Below are 19,813 nucleotides of genomic sequence, written 5' to 3'. Positions count from 1 at the left end.
TGCCAGGAATTGGGTGAAGGGGGCTCAGAAATCACAGGCTGCTTGGGCCACGTGGTGCCTTTACCTTTACTCTCTACTTTCTTCGTGCCTCCTGACTTTGACTTCCGGGTCCCTTTCCCTCCATTGCCTTGTAGCTTCCCAGGTGTCCCCGTATTCCTCCCTCTCCTGTCTGTTCCTGTGAAGGGAGCGCTGTGACTCCAGAGACAAGTGGATCTAACATTTAAGACTGCAACATTAATGCTTACCTAAATTTCCCGCCTACCCCAACAGATTTCAGACTTGCCAGCCACTACGATCACGAAAGCCAGTTCCCTAAAATAGTTCTCAATCTCTTATTCTCTCTGTACACATGTGTGTACATCCTACTGGTTCTCTTTTTCTGGAGAAACCTTAGTCAAGTATAGGTACATTAGTAAATAAGGGCAAGAATAATTAATGCTGCCTGTTCAAGAGGCTCAACGATTAGGGGCAGCTCTCTCTGTTCCTTGTAACCAGACAAGTTCTGGCCCCAATTCCTAAGACTACCACTTACCTCATACTACCTCACTTTACCTAAGTCAGTTGAAAGTAAATGGTTTTACTTTGGTAAATTCTTCCATATTATATGCATAAGAGTTTATTATTTTCACTTACTTTTCTATCTCTGATTTTTTATTTCTTTTTTTTTTTCCTTAAAGATCTTACTTATTTATTTGACAGAGAGAGAAAGAGAGAGCACAAGCAGTGGGAGTGGCAGGCAGAGGGAGAAGCAGGGAGCCAGATGCAGGGCTCAATCCCAGGACCCTGGGATCATGACCTGAGTCGAAGGCAGCCGCTTAACCGACTGAGCCACCCAGGCGCCCCTGACTTTTGATTAAAAATGTCTCTACTGACTCAATAGGAGTCTGACCAACATCATTATGAGTCTGTAAATGTTTCTGCCACCAAGAAAATGCTGTCAACTTAGATGTCACAACTATCTTCTACTTTTTTTTTTTAAAGATTTTATTTATTTGAGAGTGAGAAAGAGAAGAGAGCACGAGTGCACAAGCAGGGGGGAGGGGTGAAGGGAGAGGGAGAAGCAGACTCCCCGCTGAGCAGAGAGCCTGCCATGGGGCTCAATCCCAGAACCCTGGGATTATGACCTGAGCCAAAGTCAGATGCTTAACTGACTGAGCCACCCAGGCACCCTATCTTCTATTCTTAATAATCAAAGTGTTTTCACTTAGATATACTGTGTAGAGCAAAGCTTTTGTATGTTTCTTCACCTGAAAAGATCTATTTTAATTCAAAATGTTTGCTATTTTCTAGAAGGTGGTCGTGGGGCTCTTTCGTTCTTCCCCTAAGTCATTCCGCAGAGAAGACACTGCTGCAAACACCCTACCTAGCTAACAATATAGTGCTGGCACAGAAGTCATCTCTGACTTACAGAAAATGTGTTTAAAATGCCAACGGCAAGTAAGTACAAAGCACTAAAGTCAAACTATCCCTCTATTTTGGTGCATGACAGACACTAAACAGCAGGTGCTGATTTCCTCTGACACCTAACATCAGTGCCTTGTTTCTTTCTTACTACTCCCACCGTTGTTCTGTTTGATCTATACTCATCCATGACACATTGCAACTTGCTGATTTTATAACGACTCTGTATGTAAATAAAATGAGTAAGAAATACAAAACCTCAGTGGATAATTTCTACCTTCTTATAAAGTCAAACCTGCTCAGCTGAACGTGCTTCTATCAAAACATGGATGAAGTGCCATAGCCAGCTCTCAGTGTGCTTGCAGAGCAAGAAAGAGAACTCAAAATTCACATGTAATTAATGGCAACTGTAGAGTCTATTCATACACAAATCAGAGCACTCCCGATTATTATACATTAAATCAAAAGATTTCCAAATGGAGCAAAGTCTAGAAAAGTTCTGTCAAGTTTACATGACAACTATGAGACATAAAGTACTTAGGAAGATATTTGTAAGGAAACAAATCCCAGCCATTATTTTAAAGAATTATTTAGCATCGTTTCAAATATAAATTATCCTCTGTCATCATTTCATCGACATGTGTCCCATTCAAACATGCAATTATCAGTCACATACAGCATGCAGCATGCAGTAAATGGACAGCAGAGGTTAATAACCTGGAAGCATAGGATCTGAGAATGTGAGAGCAAGTTAAAGACAAGAGTTCCTCTCCATTGTCACTGAGGGTCGAGAAGCAATGCTGAAGCGTAGAACAGTGAGAGTGGGGGAAATACAGTTTGTCCAACACATAAACATATCTCTGCAAGTGGCGGCAGGTATAACTGAAAGACAAAGGTAAAAGGAGAAAAACAGAGAGGAGTTTTCCTTTGAAAAAATAAGCCATTCTCAATGTCCTCAAAGCTCTCTGTGTATTTTCACTAGATGGCACCCAAGAAAAAACAACTGTTAAAAGAGAATATTAAAAAGATAAAAAAGAAAACAAGCAACCTGTTTTAAAAATGGGCGAAAGATCTAAACAGACACCTCACCAAAGAAGATACACCAATGGCAAATAAGCATATGAAAAGATGTTCCACATCATATATCATTAAGGAAATGCAAACTAAAACAATGAGATACTGCTACAAACCCATTCGAATGGCCAAAATCCAGAACACTGACAATACCAAATGCAGGGAATGATGTGGAGCAGCAGGAACTCTCAGTTACTGCTGGTGGAAATGCAAAAATCATACAGCCATTTTGGAAGACAGTTTCAGTTTTCTTACAAAACTAAACATACTCTTACCATACAATCCAGCAGTTATGCTCCTTGGTATTTACCCAAATGAGTTGGAAATTTCTGTCCACATAAATACCTGCACATGGATGTTTATATCAGTTTTCATAATTGCCAAAACTTGGAAGCAATCAAGAGGTCATTTAGTAGGTAAACGGATCAACTGTGGTACATCCAGAAAATCAAATATATTCAGCACTAAAAAGAAATGAGCTATCAAACCATGAAAAGAGAGGGTGGAATCTTAAACGTGTATTACTTAGGAAAGAAGACAATCTAAAAAGGCTACATACTGTGTGATTCCAACTCTATGACATTCTAGAAAAGGCAAAACCCCGCAGAAGGTAAAAAGATCAGTGGCTGCCAGAGTTTAGTGGGGAGAGAGGGATGAATAGGCAGAGCACAGAAGATTTTTAGGGCAATGCAATATTCTTTATGATACCATAACAGTAGATACACGTCACTATACATTTGTCAAACCCATAGAATGCATATCACCAAGAATGAACCCTAATATAAACTATAGTCTCTGAGTGGTAGTGATTATGTCAACGTGGGTTCATCAACTGTGTAACAAATGTTATCACTTCTGGTGTAGAATGATGATAGCAGGGGAGGCTGTGTGTGTAGGGAGACAGGGTACATATGGCAATTCTCTGTACTTTTGCTCCATTTTGCTATAAATGTAGAACTGCTCTTAAAAAGGGTATTTAAAAGTGGGGGATGAAATCTGCCTTGCTAGAGCAGAGTGGTATGAGAGATTTTCTCTCTACAATACTACAAATATGTTCCTGGAAGACAGGCAATAATAGTACTGCAATATGGAAGATATCATGGTAGAGGAACATGGAATTAGGAGTAAGAAAACTTCAAAATCTGGATCCAGCCCAGCCGCTGGAAGTTTTGACAGTGGGGATTTGATCTCTCCAAGCCTCAATCCCACAAATTGTAACACAGAAGTAAAAACATTAAATTATTCCAAAATTTTGAAGTGATATTTAAAAATAAAAATATAAAAGAATTATTATCGTCAGAGCAATTTCATTCGTGCCACATTTCAGACCACTTGAAAATAACTTGTTTGAAAGAGGAAAATGCCAAATGAATGTGACAAGGTGAATCAACAAAACCGTGAACACATCAACATCAATGGATATGCTTAAACTACTAGTCTTTGAGAACCTTGTCTAAAAATCCACGCCAAAAATACACCAAGTTCCCAAATTTTATTTTGGGAATAAATTAATGAAACTAATAGATTAAAAGATTAGAAATAGGCAAATTTCCAAAACTTGGACAATTCAATCACCCATTCAACCTATTAATCAGCCCATCTACTTATCTCCAAGCAGTATCTATTATATGTGGCACATAGGAACTATGCACGACCCTGAAGACAGCGTGAGGAAGAAATTACACATAATCCTTTCCCGAGATTACAAGATAGAAGACACATATTAGACAATAACAAAATCCCACTGAAACTGTATAATTTCTAACTGTAATAAGCACTATGAAGGAAAAGTAAGAGGAGTAAAATGGAGATCTCACCTTGAGATTTGGAAGCTGAGAAAGGGCTGCTGCAAAGTGAATTTTAAGCTGACATCTTAAGGAAGAACGGAAGTTAGCTACATAGAGTATAGACTGGGGGAGAGGAGCCATGAATAAGCTAAAAATATCTTACAAACAATACACGAGGGGCACCTGGGTGGCTGAGTCATTAAGCATCTGCCTTTGGCTCAGGTCATGATCCCCGGGTCCTGGGATCGAGCCCCACATCAGGCTCAGTTGGGAGTCTGCTTCTCCCTCTCCCACTCCCCCTGCTTGTGTTCCCTCTCTCACTGTGTCTCTCTCTGTCAAATAAATAAATCAAATCTTTAAAAAAATAAATAAAAAATAAATACATGAATATCGTAAGGAGAGTGGGTTCAAAATTAACAGCCTTTCTCAGGTCAAAAAACAATGTTGTTTTTTTTTTTTAATTGAAGTATAGCTGATACACAATGTTACACTAGTTTCTGGTGTACGACATAGCAATTCAACAAGTCTATACCTTATACTATGCTCACAAGTGTAGCTAGCATCTGTCACCATCCAACACTATTACAATACCACTGACTATATTCCCTTTGCTGTACCTTTCAACCCCGCGACTTATTCATTCCATAACTGGAAGCCTGTATTTCCACTCCCTTCACCCATTGTGCCCATCCCCTCACTTCCCTCCCCTCTGGCAACCATCAGTTTGTTCTCTTTTGGGTCTGTTTCTGCTGTTTGTTTGAAAAAAACAATCAGTTTTTTTTGTTTGAGAGAGAGAGTGAAGCGCGAGGGAGAGAGAGAATCCTAAGCAGGTTCCACATCCAGTGTGGAGCCTGACATGGGGCTTGATCCCATGACCCTGAGATCATGACCTGAGCTGAAATCAAGAGTTGGACACTTAACCAACTGAGTCACCGAGGCACCCCCAAAAAACAATGTTTTTTAAAATATAGTGATTCTAGGGGCACCTGGGTGGCTCAGTCGTTGAGCGTCTGCCTTCGGCTTAGGTCATTATTCCGGGGTCCTGGGATTGAGCCCCACATCGGGCTCCCTGCTCGGCGGGAAGCCTGCTTCTCCCTCCCCCACTCCCCCTGCTTGTGCTCCTGCTCTTGCTATTTCTCTCTGTGTCAAATAAATAAATAAAAATATTTAAGATAAAAAAAATAAATTAAAAAAATAAAAATATAGTGATTCTAGTCCAATGACAATAAGATGAAATATACAAGAATAATGTACAACAAATATCTATGAAGAAATCTTTAAAATGGTAATAACAAAAAATTTAAAAGAATTGATAAAATGGAAGAAAAAATTTTTAGATAGGAAACTCTAGGATTATAAAGTCACCAAATGAAGACTATACTTTCAGGGATCATTTCTATAGTTTGTTATAAAGTCACCAAATGTTCTGGTGTTAGTCTAAAAATTCATGTTCTCAAAAATATCAAGAGTTTTAAAAATGAAACTAGACATGTTAATTCTGAAGTCATATAGAAAATTAAACATTTAAGAAAAGCCATAAAATTCTGAAAAACTATAGAGTTCTAGGATGGGACTAGCTCTACCACCTATTAAAAAAATACTGTAAAGTGACATTACCAGAAACAGTTTGGTATGGTGCATGAGTACAAGAACACTAGAAGAGACTGAAATAAGATGAGAACAGAGTATAAGATAAAGGTGGCACTTTATTTTTTTTTTTTTTAAGATTTTATTTATTTATTTGAGAGAGCGAGAGTGAGAGATTGAGCAAGGAGAGCAGCAGAGGAAGAGAAAAAAGCAGGCTCCCCCACTGAGCAAGGAGCCCAACCTGGAGCTTAATCCCAGGATGCTGGGATCATGACCTGAGCCAAAGGCAGATGCTTAACCAACCGAGCCACCTAGGTGCCCCAAGGTGGCACTTTAAAACAGAAGATCTGATGCATTATTCGATAAATGGTATTAGGATAACTGAGTAGATAATTAGGAAAAAACAGAGATGACTCTTAACCTCACCTCCTAAATCAAAAGAAATTCCAAGTTGATCAAAGATTGTAAGGAAAAAATAAAACGACAAAAGTTCAAAAATAAACCATATACCTGAGCGCCATTAAAAAATAAGTCTTAAAGTTGAGCACATAAAAATGGAAAATATAAATAGAAGAGACAATCACTTTTTCACTGTGCATCTTTTGTACAGTATGAACTTTCTGCCACTTTCATGTATCTTAGACATAAATTAATGAATAATTTTTAAAAATTGAAAGGGGCACAGGAGCAATTATTTCAGAGGGACTATGCTAAACGCAGGGAGATTTAAACAAGTTCAAGAATCCGAAAGAAGTTCAGTATGGCTGGTGTATGTTGGAAAAATGGTAAAAGGTAAGGTGGGCTCATGTAGCGCCTTGTGAGTTGTAAGATTCATCACATCATGAAAAACTAATGAAGGGTCTGAGCGGGGAGCAACTAGATATGGTTTACTTTTTCTAAGATGCATTTCTGCAATACAAAGATAAAATTGGAGGGGGGCAAAAGTTGAAAGATACAACCAGAAGCGCCAAGAGTGGAAAAGCAAAGACCAGTAAGCAGCCACTGCAATCGCTTATGCAAGAATCGCTGACGATGGCCTCAGAGCAGGAGAGCGGATTCAAGACCTTTGGAAGTAAAACCAATGGGACTTGCTAATTGATTGGAATGGGAGATGGTGTCAGTGGAGGAAGATACCAAGAATAATTCCCTGATTTCTGATATTAGGAACTGAATGAAAGTACATTTTCTGAGCTAAGAGAAACTAGAGGAGGGACAGGTTTTATGGAGAAGATCATGAGTTTAGTTTTGGACATGCTCAGTTTCAGATCCTGCAGATGTGAGATGTCAACAAATGCTGGGACACATGTAAGCTTGAAGCTAAGAGAGATGTGGACTAACCCAGAGACAGAGATGGATACTGAGAGACACATAGATGGAGGTCAAAGTTTGGGGAACATATATGAGATTATGTAAGGTCAGAGGGAAAAAGACAGGACCTGGACTAAGAAATTCCAGGATATACAAGTTAAAGAGAGAGAGAGGTGCTGGTACAGAATACTCACGGGTAGCTAGAGAATCAGAAGAAAATCTAAGAATGTTGTCAGAAGGTGTTTCAAGAGGGCCATGGTGATGATATACCTTTAAGATGATCTCCGTATATGCTAAGCATATAAATCTTAAACTTTCAAGCTGTGTGACTGAAACAGTTAACATATTCTTGGAAAAGGAGCTCCTGTTCAACTTAGAGAAGTTCCTTCCTCTTAATTTAATAATCTTGAAATATTCTTTATTATTATTTAATAGAGATTGAATGGAAATAGCCCTGGTGATTAGCAGACACGTGAGAGATGTCTCATTATGAGAAAAATCCTTTGGTCCCACCACTTTTAGCTTACAAAACAAAACAAAACAAAAAACAAACAAGAAATGAACAAATGAAATACAACTAGTTTTTAATGATTATCTTTTAATCACAATTCTGTCATGAAATCTGTCTTAATATTTTCACCGCAACTGTAATAATGGTAAAAAATGAATTCAAAAATGTACTCAATGCTAGACTTTGACACTGTTACTTTGAATTCAGCTCAATTAATCTGTATTCCTTAACTACAAATCAAGGCACAGAAAACTGGCTTTTAATTACATTATCCTGTCATTAACTATGAGCATCCACTGGATAAATAGTATTTATTGGTTGCTGAACAAGATTTTAATTATGAAATTATTTTAAAAGCATGTGGTCTACATAAGATGTTTCAAAAGAAAGGCACAGATACGAAAATGGATTTAAAAATAGGATGTTGCATTTATTTCAGCATTTCACAGCTATACCCAACAAAAGAATCTCTTCTAATCATTCTTAAATAGTTACATGGCATCTGATTGAAATCTTGCTCTGACAAGATACCTCTCATTTTTTTTTTTTTTAAGATTTTATTTATTTATTTGACAGAGAGAGACACAGCGAGAGAGGGAACACAAGCAAGGGGAGTGGGAGAGGGAGAAGCAGGCTTCCCACTGAGCAGGGAGCCCGATGAGGGGCTCGATCCCAGGATGCCGGGATCATGACCTGAGCTGAAGGCAGACGCTTAACGACTGAGCCACCCAGGAGCCCCTAACTCTCATTTTTAAATATTCTTAAAACACAGTGGTAATATTACTATTACCTTCCATGAACGGAACAGTATAATCCTTTTTGATGAGTATAGGATCACATTAAGTTTTTAGCAATTGCTCATATTAAGCTGGTGACCAAATGCAATGCATTACAGAACAATCTTACCAAACCTTTATTTTGCAACTGATCTTTGGAATTTAAGTAAGGAAATCATCTTGCAGAGCTTGACTTCATTCTAAAATGTGAAACTCATTTTGAATACAGATTCTCTCTGATTTTGTCATCTACAAAACTGAGAATACCTTTTATGATTTCTTCTAAGAAAGTTATTAATAGAAGTACTAAATAGGAACAGGTCAAGGACAGATCTAGAAAAATGCACTAGAGATCTCTGTGTCAGCCACCAGGCCATATACAAACACTAATCAACAGCTTTTTGATATGTTTTTCAGCCATTAATATATGAAGGAGGAATCTGAAAAACAAAACAAAACAAAAACACTTTCACATTTATGACTTCTTTATTTTTCTGTCCTCATATTCCACTGTAATAATTAAAAAGAGGTATCACAATCCCCATTTAACAAATGACAAAACGGCAGAATAAAGAAAATAGGTGACACACTGACTATCATGTCAGTTAGTCATGGAAGAATTACACCCAGTGGAATCCACCGACAATTCAGTCATACTCAGGGCCAGAGGTTCCTAACTCTATAAACCAACATCCAAGCTCAGGACCCACATTTTCTGGAATCTCCGTAAGTCCTGTACCTGCCCACTTCTCCAAAACCAAAGTCTTAAGAGGCTGATAATGTCTAAGATAAGGTAGAGTTAATTTTTTAAAACAGGTTTATAATTAGATACTTTTATTGAGTCCTAGAAAGGACTCCAGGACTCAATCCACCAAAGGAAAACAAAACTTCAGAAAACATAAAAATTGTTTTAAGGTGGTCATGATTCACATTTTGAAGCAAGCGATCACAGTTAATATTAACAGTAAAGAGACATGATATATCTCGATAGGATCACAGCAGAGCTTAAAATCTAGTCCTGAGGAATCAAAAGAATCCAAATTGAAGAGTATCTTACAGAAAACAAAAACAAAAAAAGCTCCATATTCTTCAAATTTTGAAAGACAAAGAAAGGCAGAGGAGCTGTTCCACACTAAAGGAGATAAAAGAGAGCAACTAAATGTGATTCTGGGATTAGATCCCAGGGAGGGTTACAAGGCAATTTTTTTTTCTCTAGAAAGGAAATTAGTGGGGTAAATGACAAAATTTGAGTGTCTATAGATTAGACAATGTTAATTTCCTGGTTTTGATAAATGTTTTTGTTTTTAGGAAATAGACACTGAAGTACTTGGTGGTAAAAGTAAAGGTATAACATGTCCATAAATTCTCAAATGTTAAAAAAAAAAACAGACACTACGCAAAAGTGGTAAAATTTTACCATTTTAGGACTCTAAGGGAAAGGTGAATGAGAAAACTACACTTTTTTGCAAATCTGCAATTTCAAGATAAAAGGTTTTAAAAATGAATACAGTATTAAAACATGAAAGTCATTTTTTTTAATATAAGAAAGAAAACAGAATCTTTTTGATATACTGAATAATATCCATTTTAAGATTATGACATTCAAATCTAGAGCACTAAAATGTCATTCTGACCTCTATACTTAAAACTTAGGACATCAAAGGGGCGCCTGGGTGGCTCAGTCGTTAAGCGTCTGCCTTTGGCTCAGGTCATCATCCCAGGGTCCTGGGATCGAGCCCCACATCGGGCTCCCTGCTCCTCAGGAAGCCTGCTTCTCCCTCTCCCACTCCCCCTGCTTGTATTCCCTCTCGCTGTGTCTCTCTCTGTCAAATAAATAAATAAAATCTTAAAAAAAAAACAAAACAAAAAACTTAGGACATCAGAAAAAACTAGAGCGTGGGAAGTAAGCAAATGTGGTCTGGAGCTATCCCATAAAAAACAGTCACTGTTACTTAAGAGTTGCATTTTCATAAAAAATAAAATCCCTTTAGTGCCTTCTTATATGAAAATGTCCAAGATTATGCAATGTATAGTACTGAAATGTTATTTGATATGGCTAAGCTTCACCAAAGTAAAGTATGAAAATGTTCTCTCCTAAAACAATACTTAAATCTGTAAAAGATCCCCAAAACCACAAGCAAAAGAGTGATGCTTTAAAAAGATCCCTGAGTCAGGCTTTCTAATAATGTATTTTCAGCGCTTTGACAATAAAATTATATTCTCATAGCAACTTTTTATTAATTTCTTTTCTTTTTTATTTTAAAGATTTTATTTATTTATTTGACAGAGAGAGAGAGCGCGAGAGCAGGAACACAAGCAGTGGGAGTAGGAGAGGGAGAAGCAGGCTTCCTGCGGAGCAGGGAGCCCGATGTGGGGCTTGATCCCAGGACCCTGCGATCATGACCCAAGCCAAAGGCAGAAACTTAATGACTGAGCCACCCAGGCGCCCCTTCTTAATTATTTATATGCTTCGCAAACTTTCAAAAAAAAATTGAAATCACCAAGGAACAGATTAAACTTTTGGACTATCTAGATTATTATGTGCATCCCTTTCCAATGTCTATTTAAAATTTTTTTTAGAAAAAGCTTGTTGATAAAATTCATTAGTAGATATAAAATACCAAGAAATTAAATTAATAATGAATGTTTAGAACCTACATGAAGAAAATGACAAAAATTTACCACTGGGCATAAAAGAAGCCTTGATTAAATGATTGATTTAAGCCTTAATTAAATGAAGAGACCAGCATGGTTCTGGAGACAGGAAGACAAAATATTATAAAGGATGCCATGATCCTCCATAAGACTAGGAACATTAAGTTAAATTTCTACCCAGTTATGACATCTGGAACTGAAACAAAAGTCCAACTTTTTCTCTACATGACAGTCTTTAAATATATGAAGAAACTGTAAATCTCTTAAGGTTTTCTTCTAATATTAAACATCTTTTCTTTCATTTTTCATCTTTCTAGATTCTCATCAATCTTATTACTCTCCTTTGTATATTCACACTGATTCAGCAATGTAACAAGGGCAGAGAGGAATATTTTCTCACTTAGAATTGCTGGGACATGGTGATGATAAAGAAGCAGACCAACTTTTAGTCAGTTTTATTACAGTTTTAAAATTCTTTACAGACACAATGCATTGCCAGAACCACTGGTATCATCCCACGCTTGGTTTACCACTGATTCTTCTTAAAATATGGCAACGCAAGTGAACACATTATTCTAGATGTGTTTTGTTTTGGGTAATGATGAGTAATTTATATACTATTAGTACAGCTTTAAATTATACATGTTCAAAAACTAAAATCAAAAGGGGGGCACCTGCGTGGCTCAGCTCAGTTGGTTAAACATCTACCTTTGGCTCAGGTCATGATCTCAGGGTCCTGAGATTGTCAGGAGCCTGAGCCCCGGGGTTGGGCTCCCTGCTCAGCGGGGAGTCTGTTCCTCTTTCTCCTCTGGCCCCTCCCCCCTCACTCTCTCTCTCTCAAATAAAATCTTTAAAAAAAAACAACCCTAAAATCAAAAGGAAAAAATTCCCTCAAACTGAAAACCAAAAGAAATGATTTAACTGTACATCGAGTGATAAAACCACACAAAGATTTAAAAATTGTAACAAATTATTTTAAAATATAGAATTGATCGTATATATTCAGTGGCATATATTCTAAGGACAGAGACAAAAAAATCACAAGCTTCATTCACTAAGACTTAGTAACAATATTACTATTATCTTGAAGCAATTACTTGTACATATAGAGACATACAGGGAGGAATAAAGAGAATATATTAATGCAGTTCAAAGAATCGGATTAGAATTTATGTTAAGTAACCTAAAATCTGAATCAAAACTAACAGTATGAACTATCTTTTTCCTTTTCAAGAATTTATGTTTTACTAGTTTTGTCCACGGAAGAGATCTGAAAGAAATGACAGACTCCATAGCAATTAGCACCCCTATCACCCACCACCAAATTGTGGTCTCTAAATATCATTTAGATAGAAAGAAACCAGAGCTTCTTGAAAGAATGGTGGTTTCTAGGTCTGAGACAGGAAATGTGCAAGATGAGCCTGACACATTCTGTTGGCCTCAGAACAGGAAAGCAGGTTAACTATCAAAGAAGAAAAGCATCCTATCAAAAGACGACATAAGAGTTTCCCATCGGCCAAAGATGGCACACTCAGAAACCAAAAAAGATGACTCTGCAAGTGACTGAAACACACATAGTATTTATATAAAAAAATGAAGAATTCATAATAAAACAACTGAAAAACCAAAAACCAAAATGCTTTGTTTACGAGGACATCAATCACTCTTTCCGAAAATTAAATATTGAAGGAAAAGAAATAAGCATTAATCCTGTCTTTCCAAGCTAACCTACTTGGGAAGAAAGAATTCTACCTAAAAAATATGCGTGTGATATTCTAATTTAAAAATTTCCTGGGCGTCTAGCTGGCTCAGTCAGTAGACCTTGACCTCAGGGTCGTGAGTTTGAGCCCCACGTTGAGTGTAGAGAATTCTTGAAAACGAAATCTTTAAAAAAATTTTTCCTTTTGGCAGCCAGTAATGAAACGACTAATTCAATGAGAGATCATCAATGAATGAAACCATCACATGAAGGAACAATGGTGCAACTTAGAAGGAAGGGATTAGGCTATCACCAACTGAATTGATTAATCTTAGTATCCCTGGGATAATTAGGCATTATGTGTTTCCTGATACTCTGCAATATGAAATACACAGGAATGTTTATGAAGAACTTTTGCCGAAAAGGTTGAATCTCAATGATCTATTCCCCAGAGTTAACTTTCAGTTTGCAGAAGAAATCAATGATAGCAAAAACAAATTAAAGGCACAGGAGAAGGCAAACAGATAAACCCAAAATGTGGGATATTCTATAAAACAACTAACTTTTTGTTGTCAAAGTTGTGAGTTAAGAAAAAAAAAGAAAGAAAAAGAAAAAGGAAGGAGGGGATACAGCTCTAGATCAGGGATCAGGAACCTTTTTCTAAAGAGCCAGACAGTAAATACTTTAGGTTTGTGGGCCATACTGTCTTACAACTACTGAACTCTGTAAGTGCAAGAAAGCAGCTATAGACAAAATGCAAATAAATGGTCATTGCTGTGTTCTAATAAAACTTTATTTTAAAAATCCTGACCCTGCTCTAGATTGAAATAATCCTAAGAGACACGACTATTTAATGCGGTGTGAAGACCTCGTTTGGACCCTGATTTGAACTAACCAAAATAAACAGGTATTTTTAAATCAAGCAACTGTGAATATTGATTTGATATCAGATTAAGGAACTGTTAATTTGCTTGTGTGGACAAACTAATCAAACTGACGCAAACAGGTAACAGGTGCTACAAACAAGAACTAAACACAGGGAGACTTCAACCGATCAGACAGGTGAAGAAAGTTTTCCCTATGACAGTTAATGATTCAGCCAAGATTTACAGGATGAATAAAGATAAGCAGGAAAAGAATACAAGCAGAAGGAACAACACAGTTGACCTGGAGGGAGGGAGCAGTAAAAGGGGCCAGATTACAGAGGAGTTTGGTCTTTACCCTAAGAACAATGAGAAGCACAAGAAGGGTATTAAGCAGTTTCAGGATAAGATTTGCATTTTGATCAGTCTACCTGCAGACTGATGAGCCAAGAGTTGGTAACAGACTTCATAGAAGTTACTGCAGTAGGGTAAGGGAACTAAGGCAATGAGGTAAAGGAGAGAAGTGGGCATATATGACAAAGTTATTCACAAGACTCAGTGAAGAATTGGCTACGGTAGGTGAGAGGAAGGGAGAGAGGGTCAAAAATGACTCCCAGGCAGGGCACCTGGGTGGCTCATTAGTTAAGCACCTGCCTTCAGCTCAGGTCATGATCCAGGGGTCCTGGGATCTGGGATCGAAGCCTGCATCTGGCTCCCTGCTCAGCGGGGAGTCTGCTTCTCCCTCCCCCCCCCCCCCGCCATGCTCTCTCTATCTCTCTCTCTCTCTCAAATAAATAAATAAAATCTTAAAAAAAAAAAAAAAAAGACCCCCAGGCTTCTGGCTTGCATAAAAGGTGATGTCATTCACTGAGACAGGGAACAGCACAGAGGATCAGCAAGGGCAAGGGAAGGGCAAGATTACGATTTCCATTCTAAATACACTGAGGTCTGCAATAACTCCGAGAAACCTGAAACCTGGTATCAGGTATATGAATGGGCACAAAGGTCTCAGAGGTCCCAGGACAGGTCTAGCCTGAAGACGCATGTTTGGGAGTCATCTGTATACAGGCACGCGTGGCCGAGATCACTGAGGTAAGGCGGAGAGAGAGCAGAGGGGAGTCTAGGAGTGACCTTGAGAAATGCCAACATTTAATAGTGTCATAAGATCACTTTAAATCCAGATTGAGGAAGACAACCCTTCACAGAAGTTTGAGGAGTGGCCAAAAACTTTAAAAACAAAAAACAAAAAACACAAGAAGAAACTGTCTTAGTGAAGAGTAGTTAACAGTGTCAAACACAATTGAGAGGGCAAATAAGACAGAAAATGCCCACTGGATTTAGCAATATAAAGTCACTGATGAGCAACAGGGACCAATGTTAGAAACGCCAAAAAATACCATTCATTAAAACCCAACCCTGGGTATAAGACTTCCTATCTTTAATCCCATTGATTAGTTCATCCACATGCATTAAATATCATTAAGTTTCTAGGGGAGATTTTTACAAACCAAAAAATTTATTAAATAACACACAATTTTACACAGTATAAAACTTACAATACAATGTGGATATGTAATGACATCCAAGAAAATAAGCAGAGTAAAATCTGGGACGAATGTCAGGAAAGTACAAAACAGTGGTGGAAGCACAGCCCTTGAATCATTTAACTCCTTGGCAGCAGAAGTCATTTTTCCTGGAGCTAAATCTATTGCTAGCAATGAAGATCCCGGGAATCTCTAGTATGAAGGATTAACAGACTGGCCCAAGCACTGGAAAATACATTGAAAGGAACAATCTAGTACTAGCTCAGAGGGGATGAAATGACCTAATACCCCACTGCCAGATCTAGAAAATAATAAAGACTGTAACAATAAAAAAGGACCTCTTTAACAATATAACATAACAATATAACATTACAATATAAACTTCTTTTCTATGATTTGTATCTCAGTTGCTAAAGAAATCAAAATAAGAAAAACCCTTAGATTTGTGTAACATTTTAATCAATTAGAATGTACACAATCATTGACATTTGAAATTTAATCAAATTCTCTGTTTTAAAAAATCTTCCAATAAGATCTTTCATCCTAAGCTAGCTACTTATTTTGGGATATACATGCATCAATAAAGACCTAAAATGTAAACATGTGCAGGAGCTTAAAAGATAACCAAATATTTTAGATAGCTATTTCATAACATTTTTGTCAAATTACTTGCTTGTTTCTAAAATATTTGTTATAATCACATATAAATTTGGTAGTATCTATAGAACTAATCATATTTTCCTTTAGGGACAAACTTTATTTCCAAGAATGTTTCTGAGAACTTCAACTTGTCATTGAAGACTTGATCACAGTTCACTTAATAAAATCTCATCCTCCTCTTTATAGAAAACGAAGTAGTTAAAGGCATTGATCTTCATATACTACTAAAGTAAAGGAGACAAGGCACTTGAAAATAATTTTAAGTTTTGTAAACAGATCATATGTACCAGATATCTAAATATTAGACTAAGTAGATGGACACTTACATGGTACTCATTAAGTATACCACTGTCCCTTGTTTTAAAGATGATGTGACAATCTATATTTACAGGTGTGGATAAACAGATCCGCTTATTACCAGCATTCCCTCCTACAGGGCATATGTACACAAAAAATGTCTTTGACTTGGACAAAGCAACTATTTAAAAAGAATGTTGTTGTGGCTTTCCATTACAGACATTTGCTCTGCAAATGCCCAATAAGGCCATGCAGCAATGTACAGCTGGCTGGGTTCCCAGCAATGCACAATTATGCTATATGGCTTGAAGTTGTATTTCCATGTGTTAATAGCATGCTGCTGTCTGCTCTACTTGTGGTCTAATAAGCAGGTCTAAAAATCTACAAACACAGACATTCATTCCAAGTTCCCTGCTAACATTTTCATGACCTTAGAGTTAGGAGGAGGGGAACACTGATGGACATTTCATAAGGAAGGAAAATTTTTACTTGATATTTGTTTACAATTATATTTTATTTTTATTTTATTTTTAAAGAATTTATTTATTTTTTTGACAGAGAGAGAGAGAGACAGCAAGAGAGGGAACACAAGCAGGGGGAGAGGGAGAAGGAGAAGCAGGCTTCCCGCTGAGCAGGGTGCCCGATGCGGGCCTTGATCCCAGGACCCTGGGATCATGACCTGAGCCAAAGGCAGACGCTTATCGACTGAGCCACCCAGGCGCCCCTACAATTGTATTTTAAAAGAAGCATTTCAATATGTTATTGTGCTCCTCCTTGTGCCAAGGGAAGTGGTGGATTGACACGGCACACATTAAAATGAAGACTCCCACAGACGCCAAATTGGTTCCAGTGGGGGTGGAGTTGATTGAAGGGGGAAAAAAAAGCACACGCTCATTACAGAATTAACCATCAAAGAACTCAGCCTGAAAGTTAAAAATTATCTTTATACCTCATCTGGAGACGTGTTCAAAAATTAAAAGACGTGTTCTTAAAAATCTGGACTTTGGGGGACATTAATGATGACTATATACTAGATTCCAAAGTGTTGCTCAGTCCACACACATCTGTCTACACTGAGTAATTTGGGGTATAAACACTAAGAATGTAATGGAAAGACTGGGTTCACAAATAAATAGCTATAAAATAGCATATTTAGCACATTTTATGACCATCAAAAAGCTTGCTCACTTCTAAAGTCATTATATTTTACAAACTCCCTCTTGACAAAAAGGCATGAAAGGATTTATAGCCATTGTAAAATTCTCCTGAACAATCTGAGTTCTGAGTCTTGATTTTTCAATATACATGCCATAAGTATTAGATCAGTGGAGTTAGATAATCTGGAGCCATGAAAAAAGCCCAATTCTGCTGAGACTGATTAAATATTTATGTCACATCCTTTCTATAGCAGAGCAGGAAAAAATACACACAAGATAAAGTGCTCTACAATCAGAAGAGTTGAAAATCTATTAAGGTCATTAAAAATCTGGACAAGTCTTCTTATATGGAAGTTATGCTAATAACTCATCATCAGGAGACCATCTCAGAGTCATTTTTCAGCTGTGGTCATGGATGTACGTCGAAACAGCCATACTCCCTCACCCTTTCACCCACATGGGTGTGGTGACACACACTAAAGCCACGTCTGTGAGCTGGCAGCAAGGATTCCGGGTGCTGTTACAGGAATGTGGTAATCATGAAATTGAAGCTCACTGGCCTAGGTGGATGGAGATGAAAAGCCCAGTGTTGGTCTCACTAGCTCAAGCTCTCATCAGCCTAACTATAGTACTAGCCTGACTGCCACAGTAACTGATGGACACACCAGGACACCTCTTCCTGGGGGGAAGGACAGGCCACACCTTCTTTTGCCTCTAGGCCTTTGCACCTGCTGACAACTATCTGGATGACCCCCTCCTCCTCCATTCTCTAAGTGTGACTCTTCTGGAAGCTTTCCCTGATTGCTTCAGGGACATCTAGTGCTGTCCCTTCTAGATTCCCATTGTGCCTAGCACTTACTGCCAATATACAACTTAACAAAATGCATTTATAACTGTCTTTATTATCTGTTTCCCCTTTCAACCATAACCTCTTTGAGGGAAGATCCGGAATTTTTATTCTTCTTTCCCTAGCACCCAGCACAATGGCTGGTATTAAGAAAGCACAACATTTATTAATTCACTAGAGAAAAACTGACAAAAATTAATGTTCCATATCCAACGATCCACAAGATACCTTGTTTTGGGAAGTTTTTAATGCATTTATGCTACACTGACAATCACACTTCAGGCGGGGCTGGGAGAGTCATAACCATAAACATAAAATTACATCCTTCCTTAGGGGTGAGCAAAGGCCTATAAATCACTGGGAATAGGAACTTACACAATAATTTTTCTCTAAGGCCTAAGTTTCTCTCAGCTGCTAATTTTTTTTTTAAATCTTAAAAGAAATCCAGGATTTGTCCACTTTTCAGAAGTGCAAAAGATCTTAAAAGATCTTAATCACCTCTACCCACCAACCAAAGACTTATTTTCTTTCCATGGAATAGAGAACTGGAATGGCCATCCTGAAATAGTTCTGAAGACCTTATTAGCTATCACTTTATTCGTTACATGAATCACTTTTTTTGGATCAAAATTAGCAACAATCTGCCAACCTTGAGAACTATATGCCTTAGAAAGTTCATATCTTTTTTAAGACAAAAGTTGTAACTGCTGGATACAGGAAATGGGCAAGATGGGATGAAAGAAATCAAAAAGAAAGGGGGGAAAAGTTTATTGTAGGAAAAACAAACAAAAGAAAACAACAGACCAAAGTGCTTTTTTGGTGACTACTCACAGAAGGAGAAAATAGGGTACAAAGAAGACCTGTATCTTGCGGAAGGGACATCAGTGCTTGTTTATCTAGCATCTGAATTAAAAACTTGTTCTTTGACTCTCCTCATCTCTATTTGATACGTAATCTATAAGAAAATTAATGTCACCCATCAAGCAGTTTATAATCTAGCTGAAGATTCAAGATATAAACATACTAAAAATTAAATGACAAGAAACAACCTAAGACACGTCACAACTGCATATATTTACTAAGTGGCAAAATAAATCTAGGACAACAAGAGGTATAAGAACAGAAAAAGAAGAGATCATAAAGAATTAAGTATGAGAAGAAAAATATTGAGTAGGTATCATGGATTGAACTGTATCAGGCCAAAAGACATGTGGAAGTCCTAACCCCCAGGAGCTCAGGCCCTCACCTTCTCTAGAGATGGGGTTATCACACATACTTAATTAAGATGAGGCTATTCTGGCGCAGGGTGGGCGCTTGGTCCAATATGACTGGCGTCCTTGGGAGAAGAAACAGGAACACACGGGGAGAAGATGACCATGTGACAAAGGAAGCAGAGACTGGAGCAATGCACCCACAAGCCAAGGATGCCAAGGATTACCAGCAAACACCAGAAGCTAGACGAGGAAAGGAAGGGTTCTCCCTGACGGGTTTCAGGGGAAGTGTGGCCCTGCTGACATCCCGATTTGGGACATCTGCCCTCCATAACTGTGAGACAATAAATTTCTGTTATTTTCAGCTCCTGGTCTGTGGTCATTTGTTATAGCCCCAGGAAACGAATAGTGGGAAACATATGTCCATTCCATTGGA

General features: G+C 37.8%; 1 protein-coding gene and 1 pseudogene across 5 annotated transcripts in view; one reads left to right on the top strand and one right to left on the bottom strand.

Annotated features, from left to right (window-relative positions):
- Positions 1 to 19,813, bottom strand: part of DYM (dymeclin) — a 419,774-nt gene that overhangs the window by 224,458 nt on the left and 175,503 nt on the right. Inside the window, exon 14 of one of the 5 annotated variants that reach the window (XM_032422736.1) lies at positions 2,119 to 2,283. The exons of 3 other annotated variants lie outside the window; for them this stretch is intronic. In XM_032422736.1, the coding sequence (XP_032278627.1) occupies positions 2,119 to 2,283 (165 nt within the window). Of the gene's footprint in view, positions 1 to 1,948; positions 2,284 to 19,813 lie in introns of those variants that run through there. One more of the 5 variants, XM_032422735.1, reaches the window with a different exon arrangement.
- Positions 5,634 to 5,744, top strand: LOC116643862 (annotated as a pseudogene).

The sequence above is a fragment of the Phoca vitulina genome, unplaced genomic scaffold (genome assembly GCF_004348235.1).
Source record: "Phoca vitulina isolate PV1807 unplaced genomic scaffold, GSC_HSeal_1.0 scaffold27, whole genome shotgun sequence".
NCBI lineage: Eukaryota > Metazoa > Chordata > Mammalia > Carnivora > Phocidae > Phoca > Phoca vitulina.
Note: the sequence above shows the minus strand (reverse complement) of the source record. Positions and strands in the feature narration are given on the sequence as shown.